Raw genomic sequence first — 22,279 nt, 5'->3', positions numbered from 1 at the left:
GAGAGAGAGAGAGAGAGAGAGAGAGAGAGATATGGGGGAGGCACCCTTATAAGAGCGCCCGGCCTCACAGGTGGCAATATTATGCAATCTACTCAGTTCTGGGGAAACTCAACGGTCTATGCCCTCACTGTGTTACAAGCTGATGAAGAACAAAAACATGGCTATCCTAAGAGAACCTTGGAGACAGACAAAAAGAAGTGCAATGCTGCGCAAGATTCCCTGCAGCTTCTCAGGCCCGCTCAGAAGGCAGAGTGGGTGAAGGAGCAGGAGTGGCCATGGAACTCGCTGTGAGTTCTCACCACCATCCAACTGGGCTGCTGTGGCCTAACGAGGGTGCCTCGTCTTGATGGGGTGGTGAGCCGACGACAATGAAATTAAGGACCTGCCGGTCAGTGAATGATCAGGCTTCCCTGATGGACACTTCTCGTGTTCAGCTGTGTTTCATTATGAGCTAGGTATGTAAATGCACTCGCCGGGTTCTTTCTCACCTTTATTACCTGCCTTGAGTGGAACAGCTAGGCACCAGGATGTGACTTGTGGGAAATAATCGAAGAAGAAAACCTTGTTCCCAGCAGAGGAAGGGCTGATTAAGAGGCAAGCAGCAGAGAGGAGGTTGGGAGAGAAGGAATTCGTTTTGAGTTCCTGGCCTAGAAAGGCACTGACAAATAGCACCGGTGCGATGACATGGAGGATGTGCCAAGCAGCACAGGAGAATAACATCATTTAGCTTAAGGGTATTCGGGAAAACTTGCAGGAGGCGCGGAAGCTACCTTGAGAAAGAAGTAGATGGAGAAAGTAAGGGGAGAAAGGATGGAGACCGGCACTCCAAGCAGAAGCCTGCATATGTAAACATCTGCTTAGATCCCTAAACAACTGAAGTCAATCTCAGTGTAGATACCAGGTAGAGAGAGTAGGATCACGTGGGGCTGGAGCGAGGCCAGCGAGGGTCAGCTCACAAATGGTCCGACTGAAGAGTTTAGACACTTTATCCTGTGGACCTATATTGTGACTAGTCACAGGAGGCTGCTTCAATTAAACTGTGATCAAATGAAAGACGCATACAGGCCGCAGTTCAAGTGTTCAGCACAAAAGACCACGAAGCTCCTAGACAGCTGCCAAGGGTAGAACAGTCATTAGGAAGTTCACTCCCGGCCACATTTGCATTTCAGAGGGGTCCCTCTGCATGCAGAGAAAATAATGGATTTGGGGCGGGGGCACAGTGGAAGGGGTACTAGTAATATTCAAGGAAACGGCAAACATCTGGGCCACAGCATCGATCTGTTTTCAAGTTTGCTTTTATCGCCTAAAATCAACTAAACGTGGTAATAGTGTGCTTTTAAGTGGAATGAAAATGACACGGTTCAGCACTGTAGGTCTGAGCATGCTCAACCACTGGCATCTCAGCGTCACGCTGGGCGTCAGCTGACCCACACCACGGTGGCAGGGAAGCTGCAGGAGGCTGCCAAGAGAAACTCCAGTGAAGTGTCTCCTAAGCATATGGCTGGGGTGTGTGGGCAGTGGTGGAGGTAGATATTAATGTGAATCTAAAGTAGCAGAAGAAGCTGGATGAGAACTCACATTATGACCTGTTCCACTCTCTTTCCGCTATCGATTCGACTCTGACTCACAGCAACCCCATGTGGCAGGGGAGAAGTGCCCGTAAGGCAGTGGTTCTCAATCTTCCTCAGGCTGCGACCCTTTCAGACAGTTCCTCATGTGTTGGTGACCCCCCAGCCATAAAAACATTTTTGTTACTATTTCATCACTGTCATTTTGCTACTGTTATGAATTGGGCAACCCCTGTGAAAGGTTTGTTTGACCCCCAAAGGGTTCGCAACCCACAGGTTGAGAACCACTGCCTTATGGGTTCCTGAGACTGTAACTTTTTTTGAGACTGTAACTCTTGCCAGGAGTAAAATGTCTCACCTTTCTCCCTCAGAGCAACAGGTGGTTTTGAACAGCTGACCTTGTGGCTAAGGAGCTCTGGTACTGTAGTGGGGTATGAGATCAGCAGTTTGAAACCACCAGCCGCTCTGCAGCATAAAGAGGCTTTCTACTCCCGGAAACCCATAGGGGCACTTCTACATGGCCCGAAGGGGCTGCTGTGATTCAGAACTGACTCAAGGGCAGCAAGACCTTGTGGTTAGCAGCCTAACTCGAAACCATCAGGGCTCCAGGGACATGTCCCACAGCTACCCTGAAGTTATCCTAACCTCTTAATCTTCTTGTCCAAATCTTCCTCCTGATTTTGATCAAAGGTACTTAAACTCAAGCCGGGAAAACACCTGCACTCTCAGCCCTTCTCTCCCCCAGCCCCCACATCCTAACCCCCCAGAACCAGCCTTCCCATCCAGCTCACCGGGATCTCAATCTGAGCCCGGCAATGGTGAATTCGGGGTCTCCCCCCTCCCACACCCGTTCCTGCCTTCCCCGGCACTCGGCTGACAGGCCATGATGTGCTATGTGCTTACCTTCAGGACTTCAAACCTCAGCCTGAGAGGAGGGAACGAGCTAGTAATTACCAGGCTGCTGTCAGCTTCCATTTTTCAGACTACGGTTTTAAAGGATGGACTTGGAAATACTCAAGCTTCTCTGTTTGTACTAACTTGAATTAGAACTGGCAACGGTTTTACCTTAAATGCTTGAATGGAAATGAAATTTAATCTCAAGCCAGAAGCAGCTAAAAATTGGCAGCCAGCCCAGGCCCTCCGATGGACTCTGGACGTCTGCCAGCACTGAGGACCCTGCGCTCCATAGGATTATGTGTTAATTTTCAATTACACCGCTTTGCTGTCATTCCGAGAGAGGAGGGAGAGCAGAATCATTCCTGTGTTGACTTGGAGAGATCTTCATAAAGAATTCACACCAACTAGTTGCTTCATGACCATGCTGAAGGCCATGTGAATTGTTGCTTTGCAAACCAATTCTGCCTTTCTCATTTCATGAGTGGGGAGGAGGAGCCGTGCACTGAGTCCCAGGGCAGTGTCCAGCTAGTCCGATTTCATGCCGCCTCCTTTCTCAGTGTCCCTGGCATCTTTGTGGTGTGTGGTCCTAAAGAAAGTCGCCTCGTGTGATCACGGGGTGTCGAACGGATCACTGAAGACAAATGGGTGCATAAGCAAATGTGGCGAAGAAAGCTGATGGTGCCCGGCTATCAGAAAGTATAGCGTCTGGGGTCTTAAAGGCTTTAAGGCAATCAAGCGGCCATCAAGCTCAGAAGCAACAAAGCCCACATGGAAAAAGCACACCAGCCTATGCAACCACGAGGTGTCGAAGGGATCAGGTGTAAGGCATCATCAGAACAAAAAAATCTTACCATAGTGAATGATGGGGGGAGTGTGGAGTGGAGATCCAAAGCCCATTAGTAGGCCACTGGAGATCCCCTTGCAGAGGGGTCTCGGGGAGGAGATGAGCCAGTCAGGGTGCGATATAACAATGATGAGAAATACAACCTTCCTCTAGTTCCTAAAGGTTTCCTCCCCGCTCCCACTACCATGACTCGGATTCTATCTTGCAAGACTGGCTAGACCAGAGGAGGTACACTGGTACAGATAGGAACTGAAAATACAGGGAATCCAGGATGGATGAGCCCTATAGGAACAGCGGTGTGAGTGGCAAAACAGGGAGGGTAAAGGGAGAATGGGTAGGAAAGAAGGAACCGATTACATGGAACTGTGTGTGACCTCCTCCCTGGGGGACAGACAACCGAAAAGTGGATGAAGGGAGAAGTCGGACAGGGCAAGATATGACAAAATACCCATTTATAAACTATCAAGGGCTCATGCGGGAGGGGGGAGTGGGAAGGGAGGGGAAAAATGAGGACCTAATGTCGGGGGTTTAAATGGAGAGAAAATGTTTTGAGAAATGATGTACAAATACGCTTTACACAATTGATGTGTGTATGGATTGGGATAACAGTTGTATGAGCCCCTAATAAAATGTTTAAAAAAAAAAAAGAAAGTCGCCTCCTGTAGCTGATCGTCGTGCTGCCTTGGCACCCCATCAGAAAGGCATTTCAATATCATTAAGATGCAGCTCGTCGCTTAACTTGGTCGAGTTTCCATGGCTCAAAAATAGTATTTATACCATGGCAGCTTCTGGGAAGCTCCTTCTTGTGACACCGGTCTTAAATGGAAAAAGTTCACACTGATAGAATCTTGCCCTTACCTCAGAGTTCTGGAAATTGGTGAACAGGCCGAGCTGGTGGCTCTAGTATTTACACCTTGGTACAGCCCCAAAGGTGATGTGTGATGTCCCAACACAAGCCATCTTTATCAACCAAATATAAAAGAATGGGAAGAGAGGCTTCAAAAAGTTGGCGGCAAACTGTAACTGATAGGCAAATCCATTTTCCATTGTTCTGAAGCCTCCTTGTATAATAACTATCCTGAGAGCAAGGAAACGTGGTGACAGAGAGAAAACAGGTTGTCCTGAAATGAATCTCTGCAAGCGAAGGGACCCACTCACTCACATGCCTGCACATGAATGCAGGAACACCTGAAACAGACGCCTCTAGCCGTGTCTTTTCAACGCCGCTAACTTCTATAGGGGGTGCGGCACTTTCTTTTGAGAACTGGTTTCCACACATCCAGCTGTGTCATTTTAGGGGATGCTACCAAACAGAAACCCCATGGGGAGGGAACACGGTCCAAGCTGGATTAACTGGAATTTCGAATGGTAGCTTTCAAATTGGAGCTAAGAAGGGCAATCTCTCTAGGTTCTGAAATTGAATGCAAAGGCTATGGTCACCACCCCAATTGTGTGACAAAGCTAGTTATATTAGGGACTATAGCTAAAAGATGGAGAGGAGCAAGGATAAGGGGAGAGGAAGGGGGATGGGGAGACAGGGAGTGCCTTTGATGAGTTGAGCGCCCTCGCTCTGGTCGTCACCAAGGCTCAGACCCACCCCCTCGGCCTGTTCGGTTTGACTATGAAAACAAACACAAATCTTCTCCCCCACCCACTCCCACCCCCAGCTCATTCAAATTGAGTTTCTGTCATTTATAACCAAAAGTTCTGGCTAAAACAGAAACCAATACAGGAAGTGGATGTAATGCTGATTGAAACTAGCTGAGTTAAGTTGATGTGTGGGTGGTAGCAATACTCTCTCCATCCTAAGGCAGGTCCACATCAGTCTCTGCTGCATAGTTACTAGGAATGCAGTTATGTAAATTATAGCCTGAGCGATAGGATTTGGGGACTTCGATTTTATGCTCCTTATGGTTGAAGTTTCTGGCACCTTGAGGCGAAAACATCAAAACAACAACAGAATAGACACCTGTTCGTCTTCAATGTGATGTTGTACAATATTTTACTAACTGCCATTGAATTGATCTGGACTCAGAGGGACACTATAGGACAGAGTAGCACTGCCCCCATGGGTTTCCAAGCCTGTAAATTTTTACAGGAGTAGAAAACCTCATCTCTCTCCCCAGAAGTGGCTGGTGGGTTCAAACTGCTGACCTTGTGGTTAGCAACCCAATGTATAACCCACTATGCCACCTGCGCTCCTTATTTTAAGAGATAGAGATGGCTTCTCTGAAAGTCAACAGAGAATAACAGGTCAGATAGGTTTATTAAGAGAACCCCTCATCCAACTGCCTGAGACCAAGAGTGAGATACCATATATACTCCAGCATAAGCTGACCCGAATATCAGCCGAGACACCTAATTTTACCACAAAAACTTCATTAAAAATGTGCTGAAAAACTCAGCTTATACATGAGTATATATGGTATTGAAGGCAACTTGGGTTTTTTTGAGTTGGATTGTACCAGTGCCCACTCACCCAGGTCTGGGGCTCTCAGTGCTGCTCATACAAGCCATCATTCTGAGAACACCCTCCCTCGAGTATCCCACTGTCATGGCTTTCACTCCTTAACCTTCCTGCCATGGCCCTTCTTGGGGCCTTCTTCCACTGCCAACTGAAGCTGTTCGCTTTCTCGGTTGGTTAAATCAGTTACCCCTAATCCATCTACTTTGTGTCTTCCAAGATTTTGCTGCTATCATTTCTTTCTCCTTTTGTCTTCATGGGTTTTCCCCTTTAAAAAAAAATTCCTTGACTGTCATTTTAAGGGTGTTTCTGAAGGGAACACAAACAAATGTGGCTTAAAATACCATGTTACCTGCCACTTCGCTTTCCCTACTTCTCTAAATGGGCGATTTTCCTAATTGCTAATACCCTATTTTCAAATCCCTAAGGAACCCTGGTGGTGTAGTGTGTATGTATTGGACTGCTAACCATAAGGTTAGCGGTTCAAAACCACCAGCTGTTCTGCAGCAGAAAGATGAGGCTTTTTACTCCCATAAAGGGACAGTCTTGGAAACACACAGAGGCAATTCTACTCTGTCTTACAGGGTTGCTATGAGTTGGAATTGACTCAGTGCAGCGAGAGAGAGGTCCTGGTAGACTGGAACTGTGGGAGGGGTTAACATTTATCATTGGATCCATAGGTTAATGAATTACAAAAAAGACATACCTAGACGTGAACTGGACAGACGGGACTTCACCCAGATCTTCTGGACCCAGGGCTGACTTTAAGAGGTGGATAAAATAACTGGGAGGGTGCAAACACGTGTGGAGAACTGCATTCCCTGAAAGAGGGCCGTTCTGGAAGGGGAAGTGTTTGTGGGCAAGAGCATATACGTGTGTGCAGGTGTGTGCGTTTGCCCAGAGCTGTGTGCTGCGTAGCAAAGAGGCGGTCTGCTAAGGTCCTCTATGATTTCCTTTTGCCCAGGATTGCTCTTCTTTTCAGACAGTATAACTCTCATTTTGGGGGACAAGATAGGTCTACGGGCCTGGCCAATCCACATCACCAATGGACAGTGATACAGTCCAGGGCAATAGGCTTCTTTCTTGAATTTTTCTATTTGAAACCTGAGAGGGAAGGCACCCCGCGGGATGGCATCCCTGTGAGATGCGAGTGGGAGGCAGGTACCAGTGCTATGGGGGGAAGCTGTTCCGCAGCGGGAGGGAGTGAGGATGGCGCCCCCTGGAGAAGAAGCCAAGAGGTGGAGATGGAACCCCTGCCTGGTGGCACTGGAGTGGCTTTTGTGATCCACACTAAGCCTTCCCTGTCTGCGCTGGGCTACTCTGTCTTTGTGCCTTCTTGAGAGTGTTTTACTAACTTGAAATTAAAAGTGTTGGTATAACTATAAAAAGTTGGTATAATGAATATACCAACCCAATGCATAATGCAAGGCATAATGTAAAGGCCTAAGCATTCATAACTAAAGCTAAAGCTCTATAAGGCAGTTAAAAACCCAAAATACTACCTTGTTTTCCTTAAGGGTCTGAATATGAGGTATGACTTAAAATCGTACAAGGACTTAAAAACAACACAATTCACTCTCTGAACTATGGGGATGAACAGAACTCGAAGCAAGCCTGAGCGGAAAACACGGGGAGAAGGTTTTAAGCCTCTTTTAAAGTTTCACCTGTTTTTTATTAATTTCTTATCCAGTTTTTTGTTGTTGGCTTGTTTTGAAATGCACTATTCTCATTCTTTTCAAAGCAAGCAAGCCCCAAGAACAGTACTTAATCTAAGGCAAAGTCCAAATGTATTTTCATGCACAGAGACAGCAGGACAGGACTATTAAAGGCCCACTGTGGAGCACACAGTACTCTAGCTTGAGGAGTCCCTCTCAGAAACAGAGCCTCACACAGCGGTCAGCCCCCCTGCCACGCAGACGGTTTGCTTCTCTAAAAACTAGGGCTCCCTTACACTTGAGGCGGTCTTGTATGTGAACAAATACACTATTCTCTTGAGCACTATGATTTTGATACACATTGCCCGCTGAGAAGGCAGAAACCCAATTTCTTCATTTTTTTTCTTGCGTTTTTTATTCCTGGGCATGCTCTTGTCTGATCCAGTGACGTATGCCTCAGGAAGTGATGTGTTCTAAAACAGACCCTGTTTCTGCAGAGGTTTCATCCCCTGGAGGGTCCCCGGCCTCGGGAGAGAGAAGCTCCGTGAGTGTGATCATGTGCCTGTCCTGGCTCTCCACAAACTCTGGAGACCAGATCTGCAGATATTCACAGGAGGCATGGAAAACGGCTGAGGCCTTGAGGAAGCAAACAGAATACTGTCTGGAAACGTAGACTACTTGGTACCTGGGGCCATGACCAGCATTATCAAGAAGCTAATGAATGGTTCAATTAATATTTAAATGTTATGTCATCCTCTCATACCAAATATAAATTAAACTCTTCTAAAATTTAACGTGTTCTCACATCACCTGCACCCAAGCATTTTGGTCAGCTGCAAGGCTCAACTTTCTAAAAAAACAAAACAAACTCCCCACCCCCCTCAAAACAAAGGTCAACAGTCTTTTCTGGTTGGCTAAGGGTTTTGTCCACCTTTGGTAAATGGATGAGTAGCTAGAGAGCATATAATAGCCATTGTTAGGTCTGGCAAAGGGTACTTGAAAGTTGTTAGTTGAAACACTAAAGAAAATCTCAGGTTGGCTATCCTGCACAAAGCAAGAAGCTTTCAAGCACAGCAATTGCAACGGCCACTTGGGATTGAGCCAGGGGTTTTAACAGAGCAAGATCTAGCCTAGCCTATGAGTCTGGTGATGCCTTCTACAAGGTGGCTGTGGTTACCGCGGTGCTGACATCATTTCCCCCAGTCTCCTCCAGCAAAGAAACACTGTCCAGAGAGACCACCCCTACAATACACTCAGTGCTGGTGGTTGGTCACCGGATCCAGCACATCTGATGTCTCCAGACCCTTAGGGCCCTTGGGTGCTCAGGAGTGAGTGACAAAGCTGCTCAATGAAGAGCAGAATAAAGGCAAAAAGGTGAAATCCTACTCAATCGATGGGGTTTCAAACACTCACATGAACCTGTGCACGGACTTCTTTCGATAACCCATCTGGTGTTCCAGGATTTGAAATGGAAAAATCCTTGAACTGGGTCTGAGTCTGCCATGGAGTGGCTGCTGGCTCTCCACGGCCCTACAGGACAGGGTAGAGCTGCCCCTGTGGGATTCCGAGACTGTCACTCTCTAAGGGAGTGGCTGGTCACTTCCAACTGCAGACCTTGAGGATCTAGGCCCACTACACAACCACTACAGCACAGGGGCTCCCTGAGCCTGAGTGCTGGGTGTGTTTGAACAAACAAACACAAAACCAAGGACTGGGCAGGAATCTTTGAAATAACTAATAGGCAGGAGGAATTTAATTGCTCTTTCTTCTTCCAGAAAATTCCTGTTCCTCCTTGAGGGGATGGTCTTCTTAAATATTTGTCTCTTCCTCATTCGTCCTCTCTTTCCTAAGTTGGTTGCTTCCTAAATATTAAAACAATATATTAAATCTTTACCTAAACCTCCCAAGACAGATCCGATTAGTGTCCCCCTTGGGAGAGGGCAGTGTTTTTGTTTTAACTACTACTGTGTGTGTTTTCGGTAAGGGTTACAGAGACGAGTAGATGCTCGTACAGCCATTCCCACCCAGGTTGTTGGGTGACGTGCTACATTTTTCTTTAAGCGCGAATAGTCACGTCGTTTCTATTCTGACTGTTACATTTACTGATACTTTAATGATGAAAAATTGAAGATAAATAACAAACTTGCCCTCAGTCAGGGTAGGGCCAGGCTTCGAAATCAAGACTATCTGGCTCAAAAGCCTATATTTTTACTCGATGATAAACCTCACAATTCTGCAATGTGGTTGTTGCTTGGCTAGAAGTGTTCCTTCTACCAAAGCTGTGGGCGATGTTCCGACCTGTCCGGGGTCTACACCTGCGTGTAGCTAACTAAGGCCACTGCCATCACCCAGCTGATTCCAATTCGCCGCAACCCTGTGGGCAAAGCCCACTGCCCCAGGAGGCTTCTGAGGCTGTAAATCTTGATGGGAGCAAAAAGCCTCTTTTTTCTCTTGGATGATGTTGTATTATTAAGGCACTTAAGGTCCTCTATTCCAGGATAGCCTAGCAGTTTACTCCTTAGCTTCCTTCTAAAGTAGTTTCCCAAGCCTGCTTGAAAATAAGACTCCTCTGGAGCACATTGGAAAGAACTCCTCTCTTCAATTCTGATGCGTTGGGTCTGATGGGGTCTTGTGTTTTTAACAAGTGACGAAGGTAATCCTTCTCACGGGCAGGTTTGCTATGGAAGTTTTAGCCACTGGGAGCAAAACTTGTTGGCTTTAAGTATTAAGGATTACATATGAGGGGTTTTCCCAAAAGTTCTTGGGACAATTCAATTACCTTTCAATTCCATTTCCCCACAAACGGTTGGAAGCCCTTCTGTGCATGTGAAATCCAGTGCTGCTAGAGAGTAATGTTTCTGCAGCTGAAGTCATCTGGGGCAATCAGCGCAGTGTCACGAAGTGCTTGCTTTCTTCAGGAAGGACTGCGGCAGTGGGGGTTGGGCGGAATTTCTTTGCTGTTTTGCTGGTTGTATTTTTTTTCTTTTTGTTTTTTTGGGTGATGACTGTGAGAATGGTTGTAACCTGGGGGGGGGGGCAGTTTCTGCACCTCTTTCTCTCTAACCCTGGAACAGCTTAATCAAATAGAATGTAAGCCATTTTATAGAGTCTTTTTATGTCCCGCCTAAAGAATTTTTGGAGTAAATGAAGTAAGAGGAGAAAGGAACACACAGTTCTCATTCCTGGAAGGACCCTACAGCAAACTCCTCACTGAAAAAAAGCATGGGACGGGGGTGTCTCACCTTCCGTGCTGAAAGCTGCATCCAGAATGACTCAGAAGTGTACTTAGGGATTAATGCAGTGCATATAACTAATCAGAATGTAGAAATGATCTCTGACATGCAAAGAACTCAAATACAAAATTGTTGAAACGCATGACTGTCAAAATATTGCTTTGTGGTTTAGCTTTTTTTTATGTCTCAAACATGCCTAGTCTGCTTTGGCACTCTGCTCATGGCTTGTCACAGATGAAGTTCCCTCCTCAGGCACTGCTCAAAAGCAGACTCCTTTACATGTTCCACATTCAAGAGATAAGAAGAAGAAAATAATAAGACAGTTAAAAGAGGAGCAAGGGAGAGCTAGTCCCTTTCTGCCTTGTGGCGTGCTCTGCTCCTGGGGCCTCAGATTGGGGGTGGGGGTGGGGGATGCGGCACAGCAGTGGCAGGGGCCTGGACCTCCCCTGAGCAGGGACCCAGGCACAGACAAACATACCTCTTGGTGGGGGTGGGCACTCCCGAGGACATGTGGCTAACCATGGTGTCATTCATGTTAGTCAGAGGTCGAGGAGGACTGGAAGAAAAGACATTTACATTACATTAATAATTACCAGCAGGACTAGGGGAGAGAAATGAAAGAGTGATAAGGGCAAACGAGCCCTCTATCATTCCTGATAAGCACAGAGGGACCCACGGGTTGCAGTGGGGCGAAATCAATACGGCAAGCCTAAGTAAATGCAGCGGGAGGGGGAATGAGGGGGGGAGTAAGGGGGGGCTGCTGGGGCCCCACCCTCTCACAGAGCTGCAGGCCCACAGAGCCATATAAGAAGCAATGGGTTATAAACACGCTACCACAGGCTGTAACTTGGTGGCTTTGTCTTTGTAGTTTTAGCGCACGAGAATCTACCTCCTGCCATTTAATTTCTCTACAGGAGGGTTAGGGACTCCGGGGGGCGTGGCGTTTGTGTTAGGAGACCAAGGTCAGCGCATCAAGGTGCGCTGTGCTTGAGGTTTGGAGAGATCCCAGGGCCGTCCCTCAGACTGAGTCTGCGGACTTCCTCCTGCAACAATGGGTCTGTTAAGTTTAAAGACAAGGCTCTGGGGGCCACTATCATTCAACTTTGTTATTTCTTGTACAGAACCAAAACAACGAATTCACATTTTACACCCATATCTTAATTGGAATAATGTCTTTACAAAAATCATGTTACTGGGGGCTCTTACAGCTCTTATAACATTCCATACATCAATTGTATCAAGCATGTTTGTTGCCATCATCATTTTCTAAATATTTACTGTCTATTTGAGCCCTGGGTGTCAGCTTCTCTTTTTCCCTCCTTCCCCACTCCCCACCCTTGTGACCCCTTGGTAAATTATTATTATTATTTTCATATCTTATACCAATTGCTGTCCCCCTTCACCGACATTTCTGTTGTTCATCCTCATCTGGGGGTCTTTTCTAATCGAATCCAAATGTGGTTTTCAAGGCGAGTGATTTTTGGTAACTTATCTTTAGCTGCTGGGTCCCTGGACTCAATATCTTATTTCTCCTAGGGAGAGCCCAGAGTGAATGAATGGAAACTTATCACAGGGAATCCACCCTTTCACCATTCGGCCCTTGTTACAACCCCTCGTCCTCTCCAGGAGTCCAGCTACTTGGCATTTGGAACCAGACTCTTTGCTAAATATTCCTTCTGGGAAACCTCTCACCTCCTAACCTGAGAGGTGATTTCCGAGGAACTTACCAACGGCAGAGGGAAAAACAAAAGCAAGAACAGAAAAGCCCTCGCCTGTTTGAGCGCTCAGACACAGCCTCCTGGCTCCTCCGTACCTGCAGAGCTGAGTTCACGATGTAAAATGCTTTTGTACAAGTTATGCTTTTACTGCTTCACATGTTTCACAGTACAGACACATTAAGACCCCAGGGAAAGTGTTTTCTGGAGGGACAAGGGACCTGGATGCCTGGTGTGAGAGCATTGGCTTGGCCTATCTCTGTCCCAAGTTCACACACAAACCTATACATGCACACACATGCACAGAGAGCTGTGCTTTTCTTCTGTTAGCAATTTCATTTCTGGACAGGGCAACTTTTATAATAACTTCTCATTTAACAGAAGGATGAAAGATCGAAAATCATTAAATTGATAGCAAACTCATTTGGGTCTTTTGATCCAAATGCTCATGGCCTCCATTCCTCCTTGGGTATCTTGCCCCGCAGTAAGACACTCTGAATGGAGCCAGGCCTTTCCAGGCTAGCACCCAACCCCGAGTTCTTGATTATACTGTCTGTCTTACCGACAGATACCCAGCTTGGCTTACAAACTTTAAAGTCTATGAATGTTAGTGGCTGTGCAGTGCTGTGGCCAATTAATCAATTGTTTTATGGTAACTCGTGAGGGAAATAAACACAGATTCGTTTACTTAGCTGACTTTTAGTCCTGAGCTTACAATATTGCCCCCAGTCCTAGTTACTGAGTAGACGGCGGAGACACACCATGGAAGAACCACACCCCGGGTCCTAGCTTTCCCTGCTGGGAGGCCACAGGAAGATGCTGGACTGTTCTGAAAACAGGGTAGACTTTGTTTCTTTCATTTATTATGATAGCAACCCACTTCCAAATTAAGTTATGCTGCCTTTAGGGGACATTTTCCTAGTTCACTTCAAAACAGAGAACAATATTGGGATTCAAGTTCCTTTTTGACATTCTTACAGGAAAAATGGGAACACAAAGACCCCCAAAGTAGCTCCTTCGACATGGATCCTTGTGATAAACCTTCATGATTTGTGTTTTTATTGTGTGGTCTGATGTCACCCACATGTTCAAAATCATCTCCGCCTCTTGGCAGGTATCATGCTTGGCTATTATTTTATAACACACATCAAAGCCATAAATATATGTAATTCAAAGCCATACAATTACATCGTAATCTATCATTATAACTGCCCGAGTTTCATATTTTTTTTTAATGTCTAACATGTTTCGCTAGATAAATCAGTACCTTGGACAGTCCATCGTGAAAAAGGCATTTGAAAACATACCCCAAAAAACCAAACTCACTGCCATCGAGTCATTACTCACTGCCATTGTGAGTAATAGCAACCCTATAGGACAGCCTGGAACTGCTCCCGGGGTTTCTGAGGTGGTAACTCTTTATGGGAATCAAAAGCCTCATCTCTAGGAGAGCTGCTGGAAGTTTCGAACTGCTGACCTTGCAGTGAGCAGCCCAATACGCCACCAGGGGATCTATTAGAAGAGACACAATTCACTGTGAATGCAAACAGCACAGTAAGAATGTATTCCTAGAAGATGTAAAACACTAAAAATGATTTCTGGCCTTAAAAAATTAGCATTATGTTCCATATAAAATACAGCTACAGAGAATACTTTTGGCATGAAGTAGGCAGTCATGGTACCAGTTAGAAATTTCCAAAGCAGTCAGTCAGCCCAATTCATCAGCTCCGTTTTGTTGATCTTTAATAGGTAACACCAGGTGACTACCTCACACATGCCAGCAGATACTCTCCCTTCCTTTAGTGACGTGCCCAGCAAGGTCTCCTTAGATAAGAGGATTTCCATGATACCACAATGACTGCCAACTACACTTGGTACAGGGTTGGGGCAGCCTCTCTGTTAATGAGAAAACGCCATGTGTTTGATGAGGCAGAAGCAGATGGATGTGGGTTGAAGGTGATTTGCTAGTCCCAGAAGGGCTTGGAGAAGATGTGTTAGTTTTTAATAAAAAAGAAAGGCACTTGTCACGGGTGCCAACTCATAAAAAGATAAGGCATTCCTTATCTCAATGACCTAATCACATACAGAGACAGATGTACACAAATATTGTTATCATAATGCCAAGTAATGAGTAGAGTAGCAGACTAGAAACAAAATGTGGAGGAGTCACAGATAGGAGCTCAGCCTGCCTGGAGGGATGGAGGAGGAAGAGTAGGTAGGGAAGGTCTTGAAAAAACTCTGCAACCACAATTCACTGTCATCCAGTTAATACTGACTCATAGCGACTCCCTGTGGGTTGTCTAGACTGTAATTGTTTATGGGAATAGAAAGCCCAATCTTTCTCCTGTGGATCTGCTGGTGGTTTCAAACTGCCAGCCACAGGGATTGCAGCCCAATGGGTAGCCACTATACCGCCAAGGCTTCTTAGGAAAGACCTTAAAGGTTCCTAAAACTAATCAACTGCCAACCAGTCGATTCTGACTCATGGTGGCCCTATAGAACAGAGTAGAACTGCTCCCTAGGGTTTCCAACTCTGTCAATCTTTGCCGGAGGTGACAGTTTTCTCTTTCTCCTATACAGTGGCTGTGGGTTTTTGAGAAACACTGTGAGTAAACAGACGCCCATGGCATACCAACAAAGCAACTTATTACTCTTGGGAACTTCCATAGACGATACACGATGAGAGGGAAATCCAACAGACATTAGAAGAGTTGAGAGGCATGAAGATAGATGAGACCAACCAGTTTAAAAAAGGAAAATTTGTGAGAAATAAATGGCAAACTGGTCCATCTGCAGCAACTAAGGGAACAAAAGGCCAAGAAGTTACTAAGTAGTAACTTGATAGCCGATGGAAGAAGCTCTAGAACCCAGGCACCCAGGGAACAGGCATCGGTAGTAAGGTACGGTAACTCGAAATAAAAAGAGGTATGGATAGGAATCATTTGGGAAGCTTTTTGTAAACGAACACATTCAAGCCCTGCCCTCAATTTAGTAGATCTGAATCTTTAAGACTGAGGGGATTAGAATGCACAGGTCCATTTAAAAAATCACAATAGGATGGGTTTAGAAAGACGAAGACTCCGCCCCAGCCGCAGGTCCTAGCAGCTCGGGCAGCGGCGGGCAGAGCGGCAGCGCCTGGCGATCCAGCTTCGAGAAGGCTCTGGGTGGCCCGTGGTCCGAAGGTGTTCTGCAAGCGCCCTCCCCACAGCCAAGATGCCCAAGAGGAAGGTCAGCTCGGCCGAAGGGGCGGTGAAGGAGGAGCCGAAGAGAAGATCGGAGAGGTTGTAAGCCAAAAAAGGCCCCAGGAAAGGATCAATCTTGGGACAAAACAGTGCGAGCAAAAGGGAAAAGAGGGGCAAGGGGGAAACAGGCGGAAGTCGCCGACCAAGAAGCTAAAGATTTACCTGCTGAAAATGGAGAAACGAAACACGAGGAGAGTCCAGCCTCTGATGAAGCTGGAGAAAAAGAAGCCGAGTCTGATTCATGTTTATCAGGTCTTATCAGGGGGCCCTGTTATCTCCCTTCTTGTACAATCCAGAGGAATACTTTTTTTTTTTCCTCAAGTGTTTGTTTACTTTTTAAAAAAAAACATTTTATTAGGGGCTCATACAACTGTTATCCCAATCCATACACACATCAATTGTGTAAAGTGCATTTGTACATCATTTCTCAAAACATTTTCTCTCCACTCAAACCTCCGACATTAGGTCCTCATTTTTCCCCTCCCTCCCCGCTCCCTCCTCCCTAATGAGCCCTTGATAGTTTATAAATGGGTATTTTGTCATATCTTGCCCTGTCCGACGTCTCCCCCCACCCACCTTTCGGCTGTCTGTCCCCCAGGGAGGAGGTCACACACAGTTTCATGTAATCGGTTCCCTCCTTCCCACCCATTCCCCCTCTACCCTCCCTGTTTTGCCACTCACACCACTGGTCCTATAGGGCTCATCCGTCCTGGATTCCCTGTATTTTCAGTTCCCATCTGTACCAGTGTACATCCTCTGGTCTAGCCAGACTTGCAAGATCAAATTCAAGTCATGGTAGTGGGAGCGGGGAGGAAATATTTAGGAACTAGAGGAAAGTTGCATTTCTCATCATTGTTACATCGCACCAGAGGAATACTTTTATCAACTATTTTGTAAATGCAAGATTTTTCGTAGCTCTAGAAACATTTTAAAGAAGGAAATCCCAATTTATCCCATTTTTTTTTTAGTGTAAATGCTTTTTTTAAAGATGTGAAATCATTTACTGGTTGTTTATTTTTTAGTACAACCAGAAAATAGTGGAATGTTGAATTGTGGGAAGATTTGACTGTCTTGGGTGTCAACATAACATTACATGGGATGGGGGCAAGTTTTTGTATCCCTTATACAAAACATACTTAATGGAATTTGGAGTCACTGTCATGCATTTGCATGACTTGAAGATTTAAAATTTTGTTTCCACATTTGTTCTCTTAAAAGAATTGGGTCTGAAAACCATTCTGCCATCACGGCTCTTGTCAGAACTGTGCATTCTGTAACACCTGGTAGTGGTAGTCCCATGTTCTCGATCACTTTGTTACGTGCTGTGAAGGACTGAACATTTGAGTGTGTAGTGTGTGTGACACTGAGTTGTGAATTAGTGGGACTTAAGATGTAAGTTTACCAAGCATTTGAAGATAATGGCACTTGATAATCTTTTTAAAATTTGCCTCTAAATTTAAAGCTGGAAAGTCACTGGAATTTATAAACGAATTTTATCTACATGCCATTTTAGGATTTTGGTACATGCATTAAGGATTGTGTACAAATTGTTCATAATGTCTCTGCACTGATCTCAAAACAACCAATAAAATGCCAGTTACAAAAGAAAAAAAAAAAAGAAAGACGAAGACATGGAAGTTGGGAGACCAGTTAAGAGTTTATCAAAATTCTCTATACTACTAGTCCTGAGGATACATAATGGTAAGGCAGATAGGAAGCAGAATAAAGGAAAAACCACTATGGAGATGAAGTAAAAGAGAAGAGGGGGCTGATTAATATATGTGGGGCTGAGGAGTAAAAACTAACAGCATTTCATCTTGACAACTGGGTAGATAGCAGTAGTGACAGAATAATAATCAAGTTAGGGAATCTAAGAGGGGAAAACAGAGTTTGGTGTTGGATTGGTGGTATGCAAATAGGAAGAACAGGAGGATATAGGTGAATCAGTTTTTACATTTGCAATTATTACAATTTGCAGAAATTACTACATTTGCAGTGCCATTGGTTAGTACAGGTAAAAATGCAAAACCCAAACACTGCTATCAAGTCAATTCTGACTCATAATGACTTTACAGGAAAGAGTTGAATTGTTTGGGTTTGTTTTTTTCCCTCCAAGATTATAAATCTCTATGGAATAGAAAGCCTCATCTTTCTCCTGGGGAGCAGCTGGTGGGCTCAAACTGTCAACCTTGTGATAAACAGCCAAACTCATAATCTATGATGCCACCAAGGTTCCTTGAGTACAGATAGACAAAGCAGTTGGAAATAGGAGTATGGAGTTCATGTAACATCTGAATGTCCTCATTGGAACAGTAGATACTGTGCTGGCCCAGCGCTGAGAAGCTCAGCTGCTAAGCAAAGGCCAATAGTCTGAACCTACTAGCTGCTCTGTGGGAAAGAGGGGTGGCAGTCTGCTTCTGACAAACGTGCAACTTGGAGGGAACATGAAGCAGTTCTACCTTGCCTTGCAGGGTCCCTGTGTTAGGCCCAGTTGACTAGAGAAACAAACCCAAAGACACTCAAAAGAAAGAGCTTTATATCAAGGAGTAATTGTATATCAAGAAATCATCCCAGCCCAGTCCAACTCAAGTCCATAGTCTGATACTAGTCCAAAAGTCCCTCTTCAGACTCACAAAGCCACATACAATGATGCAGCAGGAATATCACAGGCAGGTGGGTGCCAAGTCCTGTGGATCCAATGGCGGTGAACGCATCTCCAGGGCTCTGGCAGCCATCAGGGTCAGCCACCAGGAAGATAAAGGGGGTGGGGGTAGGTTCCCAAGGTCCTCATGAGAAGGCCAAGCCCACAAGGAGTCACTATTAGGTTGTGACCTGATTGACAGACCAGACTCCACCCCTAAACTTTTATATATATTCAGGTTGACATGAACTTATGTAACGACCACAGATCTTATGAGTCAGAAGAGACTGTATGACAACAGGCTTGGTTTTAATAGAAACAGCAGAGTATTTTGATCAGTAGAAAGATACTTTCCCCCCCCCCCCCACCTCTTTTGTTTTCAGGTGGAGCAAGATAAAAATCAAACTCACTATCATTGAGTCAATGCTGACTCATTGTGACCCTACAGGAGAGGGTAGAACTGCCCTTTGTGGGTTTCCCAGACTGTAATTCTTTTTTTTTTTTTCTGATCAAGCTCATTTATTTGGGCAAAGCTGGGGTATAAAAAAGGGGGAACTCAGACTGTAATTCTTTATGGGAGTAGAAAACCCATTTTTCTCCCACAAAGTGGCAGGTGATTTCGAACAGCTGACCTTGTGTAGAGCAGTTCAACAGGCAGCCGCTATACCAGCAAGGCTATGTCCCCAAATAGTTCTGGAGGAATAGCCAGTGAAAAGGTGGGCTGGTAAAAAGGCCGAGCTTTGGTTACTCGGCAAATTTGCCTCCTGTGAAAAGTTAGCTTGCTGGTACAACTCACTTCCATGTTTGTTCTCAGATGACCAGAGCTCTCCAATTCCTGGTGGTGGGCCATCTGGAATATAGCCCAACGTGAAACTGAATTTGCACAGTTTCTTATGGCTCATAAAGGGAAGGAAAGATGAAGAATCGCTCCTGCCTTTAAAAACCTGCCAGCACAAATCGCATATAATCGTACATTTCCTCCTTTCATTAATCAAACCTTTGTTGAGTCTCTACAATGTGGTAGGCACTACTGGGATAAAAGTTAAAAAGAAAACTTAAGAAGACAATCTGGAACAAATCATTAGAATAGAAGGTAGTGAGGACTTCCCGAAGAAAAACTGCCATGGACTGTGGAGAAGTCTTGAGATTATCCTACGCCGTATAGGAGAGTATATTTCCAAGGTTTTAAAAGAACTAAATATAAAATATTTATGTAAATTAGAAGAAAACATATGGCTCTATAGACATTTCAAAGCTCAAAAGCAATGAAAAATCAAAAAGGAAAAAGACCAAATATTTACATTGTTAAACAAAATAATCAGAAGAGGAAAAAAAATAGGAAAATATCTAAATATATGATAGAGCAATAAAATTAATAGCCTTAGTATATAAGCGGTTCATATGAAATCCTAATAAAACATTAAGATTTCAATACATGGACAAAAGGAAAATACAGTTTAACAAAAAAATAGAAAATTCAAATAGCTCATAAACAAGCATGTTTTTACATTATGACTGAGCAAAGAAATTAGTAAAAAAAGAGCATTTTCCATATAAAACTAATATATATATACATATATATATATATTTTTTTTTAATGGAGGTTAATCCCTAAAGCTGGAGCTGGTTTAAAATAGACCCTTACTCTATCACCCATTCAGGGTAGAAGCATAAACTTAAGCAAGATGTACACCAAAGACCTTAATAAACGCTCACATAGGGGACCTGTACCTCTTCTTCTAGGGATTGACTTCACAGAATCAAGCAGACGCATGATATATTTACACTAAAAGATATTCAGGGTAGTATTATTTATAGGTATTATTTTGGAAACGAATTAACTGTTTAAACACAAAATAAAGTTAAAGTCTAGCAAGATACCTCCATAATTATAGGATATTATGCTGTCATTAAAAAGAATGCTTACGAAGACCTTTTAATTACATGGGAAATAGTATGTAGGAAATAAATAACAAGGGCATGATAGCAACTACAAATAGCTAACTTTTATTGAATTCTTGGTACGTATATCAGACACTGTATTTAAAATTTTTAATATACTATTTGTTCTACCTTAAGAAAAACCCTATGAAATAAAATATAAATTATTTAAACACATACACATACAGTGTGGTCTTAACAAAAATAATGCAGTCAGCACATCGTCAAACATGTTAGGGAAATATGCCAAAATGTAATTATAAGCATTTCCCCCTACTTCTTTATATTTTCTTGCACTTCTCAAAATCTTCCATAACTGTACTTCTCATAATCTTCCATAATTTCAAAGAAAAAAAAATATATTTATTTTATATAATAAAAATGCCAAAAGTTCTCCAGAAAGCCTGTATAAAAGATAAAGTCACTGAGAAAGCAGACTGAGAGGAGAGTCTGACAAACACACCAGGGGGGGACGAGCAGGGCATGGAGGCTCTCAGTACACCTATTAAAGGGCTGGAGCAGATCAGAAGCCCCACATTTTCCCACCATCCCCACCACATCCCTAAAAGAAAGAAAAGACCTTGGCTAGGCTAGACTCTCTCTTTTACTAGATTGCAAGATATATATGTCATCTTCCTATCTTCCTAATAGATATTCCAAGTAGCTGGCATAGGATGGTGTACGAAGTCAATATTTGCTGATTATCAGCACTCACCATGCTGTGGGACATATAGGAGTAAGGAATGTATAAGAACTAACATTTCTATTATATTTAGTTTTTGATACCTTATTTTCCAGGGACAGAGTAATGACATTATTAGCTATTGTATACTATATAACAGGGTTGTCAAACTGGCAGCCTGTGGGCCGCATGCAGACCCCCGAGGTAATTTTTTGTGGCCCGCGATGCTCTGAAATAAAATGAAAATAGCAAAAATTGTTATGAAGAAAATAGCGCTTAGGGGAGATCAAGGCAATACCGTACATACAATTCCTTCACTACATTTTATTTCAGAGCATCGTGGGTCACCAAAAATCACCTTGGGGGCTGCATGTGGCCTGCAGGCTGCCAGTTTGGCACCCCTGCTATATAATATTTTGTCATATGATGTAATACTGTATGTGATAGGATAATAATATCTATAACCCTACAAGGAAAACCACAAAAGAGCAGTTAATACACTATCAATGTAGTTAATTACTTTACTTAATATGGCCCTTCTAGCCATCACTTGCTCTCTCCCTGTCAGTAAGTTGATGCCCAGTCAGAAGCCCTTTAGGACCAAGCAGACTGCGGGTGGCCTTCTGTGACTGTAATTCTTTCTGGGAATAGGACTACCCACCGCTAGTCAATAAGCCTCTGGGGATCTCCCTCTATCCAGGATGGAGGGATGGGAGGAAAGGTTACTAAACAGGGTGCATTGGAGAGATGACCAGAGAAGATCAGAAGGTTAAACCTGACTTGAAGGGTTCAAACCTTGTCAGTTGACCACCCCCGCTCCCCCCAACCCCCTGCATCTTAGGCCTGATCTGGTGTCATCATTTTCTGTTTGTTTGTTCATATTTGAGGGTCATCTCAGATGTGTTATGTCACTGGGGGGTCACCCTCTTGAATTTGTGTTACAGGTCTTTCTGTATATGGACCCCAGGATTGATGAACCTATAGGGGCAGCAGGTAGAATAAGGGGCTCGGGGCGGGGGGCACTGGTGGTAGGTGGGTACAAGGGAGATGACGTCAAGGAGTCCTGGTAGAAAAGGAATGGTTGGAAACTGATTGCAGTAACACTTGTGTAATTCTACTGACATGATTGAAATATGGAGTGATATGTTATATGTATTAAATCCGATCTTTTAAAAAGATGAAAGGAAAATGTAGATAATTGTGCCAAAAATCATTTTTTAAGATCCAATCATTTCATGAGGTAGCATATGATAAAAAATGATCGTTTTAAAGGAAGTGGTTCAATCTGCAATGAAGGCATTAGAAAAAACCAAGGCACTGAAATTTGACAGAATACCTATTGAAATGTTTCAACAAGCTAATGAAGCACTAGAAGCATTCATTTACATAGGCCAAGA

The 22,279-nt window shown here is 44.2% G+C and overlaps 1 protein-coding gene across 14 annotated transcripts in view; it reads right to left on the bottom strand.

The window, feature by feature from the left end:
• Positions 1-22,279, bottom strand: part of DTNB (dystrobrevin beta) — a 292,810-nt gene that overhangs the window by 96,743 nt on the left and 173,788 nt on the right. For all 14 annotated transcript variants that reach the window (XM_045286980.1, XM_045286982.1, XM_045286984.1 and 11 more), the window contains exon 9: positions 11,140-11,217. In XM_045286980.1, coding sequence (XP_045142915.1) covers positions 11,140-11,217 — 78 coding nt within the window. The remainder of the gene's footprint in view (positions 1-11,139; positions 11,218-22,279) is intronic.

Source organism: Echinops telfairi, unplaced genomic scaffold (assembly GCF_000313985.2).
Source record: "Echinops telfairi isolate 266 unplaced genomic scaffold, ASM31398v2 ScPeMD7_9;HRSCAF=40, whole genome shotgun sequence".
Lineage (NCBI taxonomy): Eukaryota > Metazoa > Chordata > Mammalia > Afrosoricida > Tenrecidae > Echinops > Echinops telfairi.
The sequence above is the reverse complement of the archived record's forward strand: the minus strand, read 5'-3'. Positions and strand labels throughout refer to the sequence as shown.